At 53.3% G+C, this 12,800-nt stretch overlaps 1 protein-coding gene across 2 annotated transcripts in view; it reads right to left on the bottom strand.

Moving 5' to 3' along the window:
• The window catches only part of JADE2 (jade family PHD finger 2), an 87,591-nt gene that overhangs the window by 61,708 nt on the left and 13,083 nt on the right, over positions 1-12,800 (bottom strand). For both annotated transcript variants that reach the window (XM_063348833.1, XM_063348834.1), the window contains exon 4: positions 1,991-2,148. In XM_063348833.1, coding sequence (XP_063204903.1) covers positions 1,991-2,148 — 158 coding nt within the window. The remainder of the gene's footprint in view (positions 1-1,990; positions 2,149-12,800) is intronic.

Raw genomic sequence — 12,800 nt, 5'->3', positions numbered from 1 at the left:
AGGCTTCCTCACGCGGACACGGGGCTCATTCAATCTGCCGAGTTTAACCCCGATGAAGGGGAAGCCACAAACTCTTTGGAGAGCAAGGCTCGGGAACAAAACGGCATTGAGGAACTGAAGAAAGAGCTGGAAATATTGCAAGAGGCAATTCATCAAGGATTATGGCACAGCGCTGAGCTTGAGAATAATCAAATGAGCAAAAAAGAACCCCCAAGAATTAGGAAATTCTTCAGAGAGGATGTGGTGGTTGGAGTGAAACCCAAGCTGAAGGTGAGTGGGCAGCACCAGGCTGTGGTGGAGTGTTTGATGTCCCCTCTGAAGCCCACGGGCACGTCCCCACGGTGACACGGGTGAATGCAGCGGAAGCCTGGAAGACGGCGGCAAAAATGTTCACAACTCCAGAAAACACAACTTTTGATGCAAGCTTAAAATAAATGGATCTGCTTAGTCTAGATGAGAGAGGACCGAGAGGAGACACGACAGCGGCCCCCAAAAATGTGAAAGATACTGGGAAAGGGCTGGTGCCAGAGCGGGACAGAGCGGGATGGGGACCTGGGAGGGATGCTCTGCTTTAGGAGCATCCCTGTGCGGGAAGAGGCAGCACCAGCAGAGCTGCCCCAGGACCGCCAAAAACAAGGGCCTGGAGAAAAGGGGGGGCAGGGCCCTGGCAGCTCCCGGCTCAGAGCTCTGGGATGCAAAACCCCAGCCGACGGAACACCGGGAAGCAGCGCCCGCGTCAGCCCACTCTTTGGTCTGACTTTATGTCTTTACACGGGCTCCGCCGGCCCAGCCAGCGCTGAGCTATCGCTTCTGGGCTGGAAATAGCACCGGCGCAAGCCCTCAGCTGGGCAGCAGAGCGCTTGCGAGTCCAGACTGTGGTTAGCTATCAAAGACAACTAAAAAAAGATATTCCACACACAGGGGTCTTTTTTTTTTTTCCCCTTTCTTTTTTTTTTTTTTTTTTGGTTTTGTTTTCTTCTTTTTTTTTTTTTCCCAAGGATTAAATCAACTCAACAGCCCCCTTTACAACTTCCCTTTTGATGTGTTCAGACTCATTAAAGTTTCATTTCTTTCTCTGTTTTCCCCGGGGGAGGAAGGGGAGCGTACACAAAAGTTTACTTCAGAAGCGGGGCCGGCAGCTGCAGCACCAGCTGCTCGTGCTGTGGGACAAGAGGAGCCTCCGCTCCTTGCCCAAATCCCCCGGCAAAACGCGGCCTCCCGCCGCCGCCTGTAAGTTTTGGGGTCCGACCCTGCAAGTTTCGGGTCTCTCCCCAACCTGCCCAGTTCCCCCCACCAGCAGCGCCAGCCTTTCCCCCCCCACCCCCGGTTTCATCCACCGTGCCGGGACAATCCAGCGAAGGAGGAGCAGCTCCCCCACGTTTCTTTTCTGCCCCAGCAGCTGTTGAAGTGTCTATTTTAAAACTCAGTTCCCTATTTTAAAATAGCTGATGAGACACCGATCTAGGCCGAGAGACTTCGTCTCTATGAGGTCCAGGAGACGCTCGTCTGTTCGCTGGGCTCCTTTTCCCAAGCCCCGAATCTCCGCATGCCCATCACGTTCCCAATACGCACAAACAGTTTACATGGTGAAGAGGGAAATTTTTAATTTAAGGGCCAACTCCTGCACCCCTGCCGTGAAATACCAGCGGCACAGCCACGTGTTTCTAGACGGAGACGCATCAACCAGCCAGGCAGAGGCTGACGTGGTTTTCTGATGGTATTTTTTTTATCCTCCCCTTTGATTTTATCAGCTCTTTTTCAAAATTCCCCCACCCAGGGCTGGCCTGCCCGGCACGGCTCCTCGCTGCTGCCCAAGAAAAGCCGGGAACACACGAGAGGGACTCTCAGAACACAACTGTCCCGCCGCAGGAGGTCCCCGTGCATCCCCTTTACATGCTCTCCGAGACGGTGTGCACCCCACCAAGGCAGAGGGGACCCCACGGAGGGGACCAGGCACAGGTGACCCACAGAGGGGACCCCACTCGCTTACCTGACCACGGGCTCGGGGATGGCCTCAGCACTCGCCGGCACCTGGACGCCCTTCTCCCACTCCTGCCTCCAGGGATCGGCCAGGACGTAGTACTCATCGGGGCTCAGCTGGAACGAGTCGGGGATCTTCATGGCCGTTATCAGATCCGTACGGAAAACCTGCATCGGAGAAAAAAAAACAACCATCCAACATGCAGGGTCTGGCAGAGGCTGGGTGCGAAGGTGCCGTGGGGAGTCAGTCCCCAAGGGACTGCGCAGCAGGTGTCTGCGTCCCCAACAGTATGGCTTCAGGGTGTCACTTTCTGTCACCTCCAGGGTGAGGTTCAGGCAGGACAACATGGTGCACGGGCAGGGAATCCCCTGCTTGGCCAAGCAGCACCAAATGCCCAAGTCCCCACAGCTGCAACCCCTCTGAGCTGCCCTACCCCTGGCAGACATGAAATCCAACCGCAGGCTGCAAGCTCGGCCCAGGCACGGACCGAAAATTCCTATTAAGCTAAAGAAACAACAGGCTGGTTTCTCTCAGGGGATCAATGTTTTCTACATAGCCACACAAGTACCTACTCCTGGCGCCAAGGGATGTACGGCAACTGGGCTTCTGCACGTTCAGCCTTACTGGGGTGAAATGATGTTCTTGGCATGAATGAAGCTCTGGGGAACACAGAGCCACCTCATCGCCCCAAGCACCTTCACGTCCCCATCATGTCACCTCATCGCCCCGAGCACCTTCACATCCCCATCACCACATCCCTCATTGCTCAGAGCACCTTCACGTCCCCACCATCACATCGCTTCATCACCCCAAGCACCTTCATGTGTCCCCTTCATCGTGCCACCCCACTGCCCGGAGCGGGGCCAGCCAAAAGCTGAAGGTCCCCCATCGGGGCTCGGTTGCTCCAGCGGCAATTGCACACCAAGAAGCACAAGGCAAAATAAAGCCAAGCTGGGTTATGCTAGAGCCGGAAAATATCTGACTAAATGTTGATGTCGGTGCCTGCTTACACATCCACAGCCAAACACACGGGATTTTTCCTGACCCAACAGACCCGCTGTGAGACTGACACCGGACGCCTCTCCGGTGAAAATCCCCCAGCCCCTCGGACAGTGAATGGGCTCGCTCTGGCCCTGCAGAGCCTTCCCCCAATATACTACGATGAAAGAAACACATTCCAAAAAAAAAAAAAAAAAATCCCTCACAGTAAATAAGGTTTTCCTTCCAGAGGGTTGCCTGACAGCAATGACTCGAGCAATCCTGCCTCTTGCAGCATAAAAATAAATTGTAAATGAAAATGGATGATTTCTCCTCTCTACCATCTGCTATTTTAGCTGCGACAATAACCAGCGGTGCCAGCAATCATGCCCGGACACCGGCTCCCTCCATCCACTCCATCCCTGCCACTTCTGCGTCGCCTTCTGCGGGGCCGGGATGGATCAGGTGTTCTCTTCAGACGCCGTTTCATCTGGTGGCAGAGTCTATTCTCCAAATGAGTACTGCTTTGTCAGAACCACCAGAAATGACACAATATGGTTTTGCACTTTCGATACAAAGATAACGCACTTTGGAGAGTTATTTGGGAAACCAAATGGGCTGAGAGGCAGGAAACTAGACATTAACTAAGACCACTGAGACCAGTATTTAGGTCAGTTTGTTTAATCCTCAGAGTCTCAGCTGCTAACCCAATTAGAGTTAAATACAATACATAAACAACCTTTTCTATGTTGGGACCTCTCTGAATTGCACTGGTACCTTCCTCCCGACGCATCTGCTTGGAGACATTTTTGACTCCCTCTATATAAACCTGATTTGAGTCGGCCAGACACAGTCTCAGCGCATCCTTCAATAAACATAATTAACAGCCTACATATTAAAGTCAGAATTAGGCTCAGTTTGAGAAAGATCAGGTTCCTTTACGTCTCCATGTGCTACAAATGCACAGTTATGGATGTCGCAGTAAACTTTTACTGTGCTGCCAGGGCAAGAAATTAAAAAAAAAAAAAGAAAAAATTAAGATAAATGGTAATCAAACACAAGAAGGCATACAAGATGTCATAGTCCTTACCATACCACGTGTCTGCATATCAGCAGAAGCAAAGTAACCTCGCTGTAGCTTGATTTCTAAAATACAGTGTAGGAATATATCCCGTTCTTGACACCCCTGCATTGCCACGGTCGTAACTTGGGCAAATGGCATCTCCATTACCCAGTTTTGGTGCCCACCTGCAACAAGGACAACATAATCCCGAGCCAGCCTCCCTGCCTTGGACTGCTCTGCTTTGGTGGACGAGATGCTCCTGGACCACGCGTGGTCGAGGGCAGGATCCGGGGCCAGTGCCACCTCCCCGCTCTGGCCACCAGCACCGGGGCAGGAGTGTCACAGCACTTCCACATGGCTCCATTTGCAAAATTGTTACAGAAAACGCTGTTTTGGAGACACTCATCCCGTGGATTTGTGGGCAAAGCCAGGTAGAAATGGTTTCCAAAGGTGGTGGGCACCCAACAGGGTTTCAAAATTCCCCCAACTGGACACCACTGAAATCTAAGTGCCCTCCACCTCCCTCTCCACCAACTCAAGTTGCCTCCAAAGGACACCAACTTGAACACCGTGGCTGGACATGTGATCAGGAGCACGGCATCACCGTTTCATGGCATGCAAATCTAAACACGCCATGAAATCGGTGTTAGTTTCGGCAGCTGTGTTTGTTAACCTGCCCTGAGCGCTCTGCCTCCACCCCAGGGTGCCAGCACCCACTGCAGCAGCACCCTTTACAGAGCCTTACCCTAAACAAAGATCCCACTTTAGAATCATTGAATAATTTAGGTTGGAAGGGACCTTAAAGATCATCCAGTGCCACCCCCTGCCCTGGGCAGGGACACCTCCCACCACACCAGGTTGCTCCAAGCCCCGTCCAACTTGGCCTTGAACCCCTCCAGGGATGGGGCAGCCACAGCTTCTCTGGGCAACCTGGGCCAGGGGCTCACCACCCTCACAGCAAAGAGTTTCTTCCTCATTTCTAGCCTAAACCTCCCTCTTTCAGTGTAAAATCGTTCCCCCTCATCCTATGGCTCCCCTCCCTGATCCAGAGTCCCTCCCCAGCTTTCCTGGAGCCCCTTGAGGGACTGGAAGGGGCTCCAAGGTCTCCCCGGAGCCTTCTCTTCTCCAGGCTGAACCCCCCCAGCTCTCTCAGCCTGTCCTCACAGCAGAGGGGCTCCAGCCCTCCCAGCATCTCCTTGCACAAAGGCAGCACCAGGCTGCTTGCTGGAGCTGTGGCTTCAGCGGTGCAGGTGTCCCAGCAGCACCCCCCGGGCAGCTGGCCATGCATCCCACGCCGCTCACCGCTGCTCTGACCAGCAAGACCAGCCTCACCGATGCTCCACAACATCGTCAGCAGATGCAAAACCCTCTGGCAAACCGCCGCGCATACCTCACAGCGTTGGAAAACCCAGCAATGGGATCAGCCCTTGGTATAATTTCTCCCCTCTGCATGGTGTGGACCCCAGGCTCGTGTTTTCCTGCATTAAGTCTTCCCCAAATTCATCCCTTCTGGCTTTTCAGCTCACATCAGCATAGCAGCTTAGTTTTAATTTTAAGCCAAATAAGCACGATTGTATCTATTTCCCTGAAGATGATAAGGCGCATCGCAGGCTGGATTTGCAATCTCACTACTTCATTTATTTAGTCCTTCTTGGAAAACAGATAAGCTCGCCCATCCAAAGGCAGCACACACGCCCGCACTTTATCACAGCGATGCCTCTGTCTTTTCATGAAGAACTGGAAATGCTCAAATTATTAACTATCAAAGCAGAACACTTTAGAAATGATAGAACGGCACAGAAATTGTAAAGGAAAGCAGATCAGTTGTCTGGAAATCTCCCAACAGCTAATACGCTCAAATTGTAATCTAAATGTCTTTTTGTTTTGAATTGTCTGGGATTAGGGTTGGGAAAAGACTCAATTATTCTACTCAAACTCTTCTGAATTATTTATGAAAACCAAATAAAGGATAAATTGGGCACTGATGAACTGAGGACCTGGCGGCGAGGAGAAAGTTGGGTACCAGAAAACAAGCAATTTTCCCTCAATAGGAGTGTTTACTGTTTCTCCCCGGCCGCAGGAGCTGACAAATTGTCTCCAAGGCCAGGCTGCTCCGGTCCCTGCTCCCCCCTCAGCCCTGGACAGGCTCCGACCTCCCCTTCCAGCCCGGCACCGGGATCCAGTTTATTGCCTATCGATCCACCGGCGACGGGGAAAGCCAAACCGAGATGTTCGCTTTATTACCTCTGCATGCTCGGGAGCCTCAGGCAGGTTTCAGCGATGCTCAGAGACGCATCGCACTGATGCCCAGGGGCCAGCCTCGCCCTTTGCTTAGTGCCAGCTTTGAAGATGGGGAAAAAGAACATGAAATTGCAATATCCCGAGATATTTTTGGCCTTTGTTGTCCAAGCGAGAGGGACCAGGAGTCGGGGTCGGCATGCTCGTGCAGCCTCAGAGCCCAGGCAAGAGACAGAAAACCTCCCAATCGATCCCTGCCGGTCCCACAGCCACACGAGTGAGCAAAGAAGAGTGTTTCACGGCAGGGCACGGCGAGGAAAAGGCAAAAAGAAGTGAGATGCCCAACATTCCCATGGGAGCTGCAGCAGGGAGGCGAATCCGGCAGCTCCTGACAGTGGCTGCACCTTTCATTCCCCATTGTCAGCCCCAGGCACCCACGGCAGGACCATCCCTGCATCCACCACAGGTCCTGCTGCACCCACCATCACCCAGGCACCTGTGGCAGGACCATCCCTGCACCCATCACAGGTCCTGCTGCACCCACCACCACCTTCCCACGCTGTCTACAGAGCAACGGATTATGGCATGCAAAATGCAGATGTCTGTGGATATTATGGTGATGAATGAAGAGTAAGAATTGATAAATATACTCCTGAAAATATCATTCCTCGACACGACAACACCCAATGAGACAGTAGAGGCAAACCATCAAGCAATGAATGCAGCAGCTCCACCACCTCCTCGGCCACTGCCATGCCCCAAGCACCCCATCGGTCTCCCACCTTGGCTTCCCAGATGGCTCTCCCTGCTCACATCCATGTTGCTCGCACAAGAAGTGGCAGGTTAACTCCCCGTGCGATCACACTAACCTCACAGCATGGACCAGGCCCTACCAGCGCAGCCCATGGAAGACACCAACCTCCCCACAGCAGCTCAGGCCACCAGCAGGGAGGTCCTGCTGCTCCAGGTGTCCCACCAGCCGTGTGGAGAAACTGTCTGACGGCACACGCAGTCCCGTTCAAATCTTTTTGGGTAGACAACAGCTTCTAGCTAATTTTTCCTTCCTGGACCAAAGAACTACTGGGCAGTCTCAGACTCAAGCTCACCCCTCCTGTCCCAGCACCACCACTGCCAGCCACAGCCTGGTCCTGGAGATCCAGCCACTGTGGGCCTGCTCCGTTTCCAAGGTCTACAAGCCTCTAAGTTACCCTTGGCACTCACTTCTCCCAGGCAGGACAAGCCTGCATCACCAGCCTCCACCCTTTCAGCCCACTGGTTTGTGGTGTTGGACTGACTGCCTCCCCAGAACGGCCAGTCTCAGTGGTCCAGGAACATGAGAAGTCACTGGGACACCAAATCCGTCACATTCCCCAATGATACACCAACATTTTTTGTTATTGCAATTGTGAAGCAAAAGCTGTATGGGCTTTTCCTCTCTAAAACCATATTTTAAAATCCTCCAAGTTAATTAAATAGAACATATCTTCACATTTTCACATCCTAACGCTTCACCCCACTACTCCAGCCCGGGATGGGAAGGATGCTCCTGGGGTTATGGCAGGGACCATGGCAAGGCAGGGGGTGGATTCAGCTCCTCCATGAGCTGCAAACACCTCCTACACCAGCCGCTCCATCTCACAGGGGACTCCATCTCACAGGGGACGGGGGATCTGCTGCCATGCAGCCTTTCCACACACCCCGAGACAGCTGCTGGGCACCTCCAGGAGCCCTTGCATGGAACAGCATCAATTTATTGGATAGAAATGGCTCCCCATGGAAGAAGATGCCGTGGCACACAGTGCTTCGCTGCGATGGGCACGCTGTGATGGATCGGGAAGTCTCAGTAAAGGACTCTCAGGCTGCCCCGCTTTGCAGCAGCATTCCTCTTCCTCCTCCTCCTCCCTCCGTGGCTGATCAGCCCCTCTCCAAGCCTCTCCACCGCCTTTCTGTGCAATCCTCGCTATCCATTTCCAGGTTCTTTGACTCACTTACAAACCCCTCTAATAAAGTGGCCCGGCAATCTCACTGCCATCCAGCTCCCACTTTCCAGGCTCTGTCAAGGACTCAGCTCTTCCAGTGCCCGCACAGCAGGTCTGAGCCTGCCAATTATCCCCTCAGCCCCAAATACCGACCTGAAAAACATCGAATTTAGATCTCCCAGTAACGACTTTCCGCTCATATGAAACCAGCTCCTGGTCGAGAGCCAAAAAGCTGTATATGTTTTGGGCTTTAAATCGAAACGAAAAGAAAACTCGTCTAGCACTGGGTTTAATTAGCTTTTAAAACTGCAGCCAGTCCAGGGAGCGCCGTGCAGGAGCCGGCGCGGATGGTGGTACCCAGTGAGGTGGCACAGCCCCAGCATCTCCCGACACAGGTACCCAGCTGGGGCTGCTGGCTTCAGGTGCCGGCTAAAAACCAGCCCGGGTGAAAACCAGCTCCGAAGGGACCAGGAGGCTCAGCCAATGCAACCAGCCCTCCCCGCACACGAGGCTTCCCGAGCCAGCAGGAATTGTCTTACCCATTTTCCACTGCATCCGCATCCAGCTCACCTTGGGGCTTTTAGACCTTGGGGCAGAGGGACAAGGTCCATCCCTGCTCCCAGCACTGGGATGGGATGCAGATTTTGTCTATACACACAAATCCCCGTTTGTATCTTCAACGTTTTAGCAAAAATAAATCTTCCCAAAGCACTCCACGCGGCAAAGCACTGGTACGAAATGTCAGAAAAATGAAGCCCATTGTTCAAAATCAGGTGCATGCGGGAAAGCGCAACGTTCTCCACAGGGAGGGCAGGCGGGAGAGGTGGGAAGGGCCTGGCCACAGCCTGCCTCCAGAATCTCCCATGGGAATCTGCTCCCTCCTATAACCCAGCAAAACTTTTTAGCGGGCGGTGTCCCTGCCCAGGGCAGGGAGTTAGAACTAGATGATCTTTAAGGTCCCTTCTAACCCAAACCGCTCTACCATTCTATGAAATCTCCAATCCTCCCCCGACGCCCTCGCACCCACCGCAGCCACGTGGGATCTGGCAGGGAGGACGTCTCCAGTGTTTTTTCACACCGAGACAAAAGGTTTTCTTTAGTTTTTGGCTCAACACTCTTTTTTTTTTTTTTTTTTTTTTTTACAGTCCTGGCAGCCGTGTCCTGCATACGCCCCCTCGGCCATAACCCCCTTCCTCCACCTACACCGGGACCAGGGGTGTCTCCGGCTCCCTCCTTTGCCGGGCTCCCTGCTCGTTTCCAGCCAGTGCTATTAGCCCTTCGCTCTCTCAAGCATAAAATTGTTTGTTGTAGCTCATGAGTCACAAGGATTTTTAGAGAAAGAGAAAACAACGGGAACAATGGAAGCCCTGGGAATAGTTTTTGGTTGTACAAACTGTCTTCGCGTCGGCTTGAGCCGGCACCTCGGCAGGTGCAGCCCTTGGCTGCCCCTCCTGCCCCCCAGCCCTATTTCCCTGCCGTTATAGATCACGTTTTTCCAGCCTTTTCCATAAGGAGAGAAGCGGCGATATTCGGTAGCGAGGCTCCGAAACGTGGCAATGCCTGGTGTGTGTTTGTGAGCCGCGATATTATCTGCCTGTGGGGGAAAAAAAAATACTTACTCTGATGTTCATTTGGGAGCCAGCCTGCTATCTCTTCATCTAGTCTTGCTTCCTCTCGAAATGCTGAATGTTAAAGATTCAATGAACAACAGAATTTAAAATAGGAACAAGAAGCATTTTTGTCTGGCCCTTCGCAGCATTCAGAAGACAATGGTATTAATCCGTTTTCCCCACGCCGGCTTGGGAAAAGTGACAAAGCCACTGCAGTCAAACCTTTCAACAGAGATGGATTTTTCTCCTCATCCAGCCCAGTAAAAGCGTGTCCAGTCCTGCTTGGCCATACTCATAAAAGCCCTTCTTCAAGCATGGAGAGCCCAGGGACTAAATTCACATTGCACTGGGCCTTTATATACCTATCGCAGGGAAAAAAACTCATGATCTAACGCGCGAAGAATTACTTTTTAGAAGGGCAACAACGAGGATGTCTGTTAATAGGGTTAAATCCTTGTAGAGAGATATAAAAAGACATCTTTCAAAGCACGGAAGTGATATCTAAACAAGGCAAGCAGAAAATAATGTAAATTGTATAAATTTGTGGTTTCCCCTTCATCTTGAGCCCTGCCTGCAGCTGCGGTCCCCTCGTCCCCAGAGGGTCCGGGCCGAAGGAGGAGGGCGATGGGGATGGATGGGGAGATGAGGAGCATCCTCCGAGGAGAGCCGAGACCGCGCAGGGCTCTTCAGCTTAGGAAAGGGATGGGTTTGGGGCTGTCAGGCAGGTAGTTTGCACCAAAAAAAATGGGTTTTTTTCTCCCCCACACAATATATCCTAGCGGCGCAACTCATGGCAGGGAAACGCTTTGGATCCCAAGCAGTTCGGGAGCTAATGACTAAGGGAGCGGGGAAGGCAGTGACTCAGAGGGAGCAGCCAAGGGAGTCCCCAGGCCGCTGACGGCTGGGAGCTGGCAGATAGAACCGGCGACTATCATTACACACTTGCCTTGTTCTTAGATTCTCTCCTCAGACACTGGCAACTGCTCCCTGTCAGGAACAGGAGAGAGGGCTTGATGACTGCAGTCTAACCGGCGAGGCTGGCGCTCACAGCCCCAGCCGCCCGATAGCCGGGGGCAGGACTGCACTAACGCACCACTAAAAGAAGCAGAAATCCACACTTCGGGCACATCCTCCTTCCCCGCTGCGCATTCAGCATCCAAAACAGGGCGGACCCAGGCGAGCATCCCCCTCCCCTCCAGCTCCCGGGGCTGTGACCATGACCAGCATCTCCTTGGCCGGCAGCACCCAGGGATGGGTACCAGCCACCACCCTCTGTTTGAGGCCGGGTTCAGAGGCAAACGAGCTCTAATGAGATTAATTCAAATGACCAGATCGGTAGACTGCTATCACTGCAGATGCAAGAAGCTGCTGGCAGCTGCCCGCATCCGTCCCCCGCCTGCGGGCAAAGGCAGGGCAGCAGAGCCATGCCTGTGCCCGGGGCACTGCCGGCATCGCAGCAGGGCTCTGCCCTGAGGTCTCCGCTGCCCAGGCGTGGGGCAGGGGGGGACGACTGTCACCTCGGCAAGGGAGGCAGCAGAGAGGGAGGCCTGGCGCCTGGGACACATCAGGAGAGAGCCCGGGCAGAGCCCCGTGACAGGCACAGATAAATATAATCGCCCTCCCTGGCAATGGCCCCCTTCGCGGATGTTTACAAACAGCTCAGTACTTTTCCATGTTAAGAAGCTTGTTTTTCCAGATGCCTTGTATCGGGTGGTTTTTAATGTGTATGGTTAATCCCTTCTCACAGAGTCTTTCATAATAAACATCACCCCCTGACCCGGCTAACAAGTACGTAACACTAATGCTTTTGATTTTTTTATCCCCTGCTCGGGTTGGCAGGGGGAATGCAGACAGCAGCTCGCACAGAAACGTGGACACGGCTCCGAGAGGGGCAGGAGAGCGCAGAGCGCGGCGGTTCCCCCCACGCAAACCCCCCGCTCCCCCCGGCCTGTCCTCCGGCATCGCCGCCCCTTGGGACCTGCCCGGACCCTCTCCACACCGACGGAGGCTCAGCTCTCGACAAACCTACGAGCCACATGTCAACCTGGAGTTTGCGTTACTGTTTGAAAAGGCTTGCCCAGCCCCAAAGTGTCTATTTATGGAGTTCAACATCTGATAATACATTCACAGAATCCTAGAATGGTTCAGGTTGGAAGGGACGTTAAAGACTATCCAGTGCCACCCCCTGCCCTGGGCAGGGACACCTCCCACTAGACCAGGTTGCTCCAAGCCCCATCCAACCTGGCCGTGAACCCCTCCAGGGATGGGATTCATCGCATTCTCCATGTCATCCTCCCGTGGCTTCCATCCTCAATGAGATGGAAAGGGACTGCAAAGAGGAAAGTACTTCAGTATTTCATGTGACATAGGTTTGACAGTGGTGTGGTTTATGTTTTACACTTCTCAGTACTCGCTCCAGCAGAACACGATGTCCATCCCAGTCCATGCCTGAAATCTTCCAGGCTCCTGCAAGAAATCCTCCGGGACATGCCAAGCCCTGCAGCATTTCACAGACGATGGGCAGTGGATCCAGGGCATGGACCAGACGGGTTCACGGGTGCTCGCAGTAAAAACAGAAGCTGGGTCACTCGTGAAAAGGAATGCAAGATGCTGTTGTAGAAGAAATCCATAAACCAGTGCTCACCAGAGCGAGCTCCAAACCATCACCGTGCACCGCTACGGGTCTCGGACCTGCTGTGCGGGACAATCCTGTGTCCAACCCCAGGGACAATCCACACTCTCCTGACCCCTGGGTTTCACCTGGAGCTGGATTCAAGCAGACCCGGATGCCAGCAGCCGCAGGGGAGATGCACGGCAAGGGGAGCAAAGCTGAGATCTGGACCGGTCCCATCTGCTCCAGTTCCCACCAGGCTTTTGTAAAAGATAGTTTGTCAGCTTGAGCATCCTGGCTGAATTCCAGCTTGAGTAATTACACACAGCCTCCCCGAATT

Source organism: Chroicocephalus ridibundus, chromosome 11 (genome assembly GCF_963924245.1).
Source record: "Chroicocephalus ridibundus chromosome 11, bChrRid1.1, whole genome shotgun sequence".
NCBI classification, from domain to species: domain Eukaryota; kingdom Metazoa; phylum Chordata; class Aves; order Charadriiformes; family Laridae; genus Chroicocephalus; species Chroicocephalus ridibundus.
The sequence above is the reverse complement of the archived record's forward strand: the minus strand, read 5'-3'. Positions and strand labels throughout refer to the sequence as shown.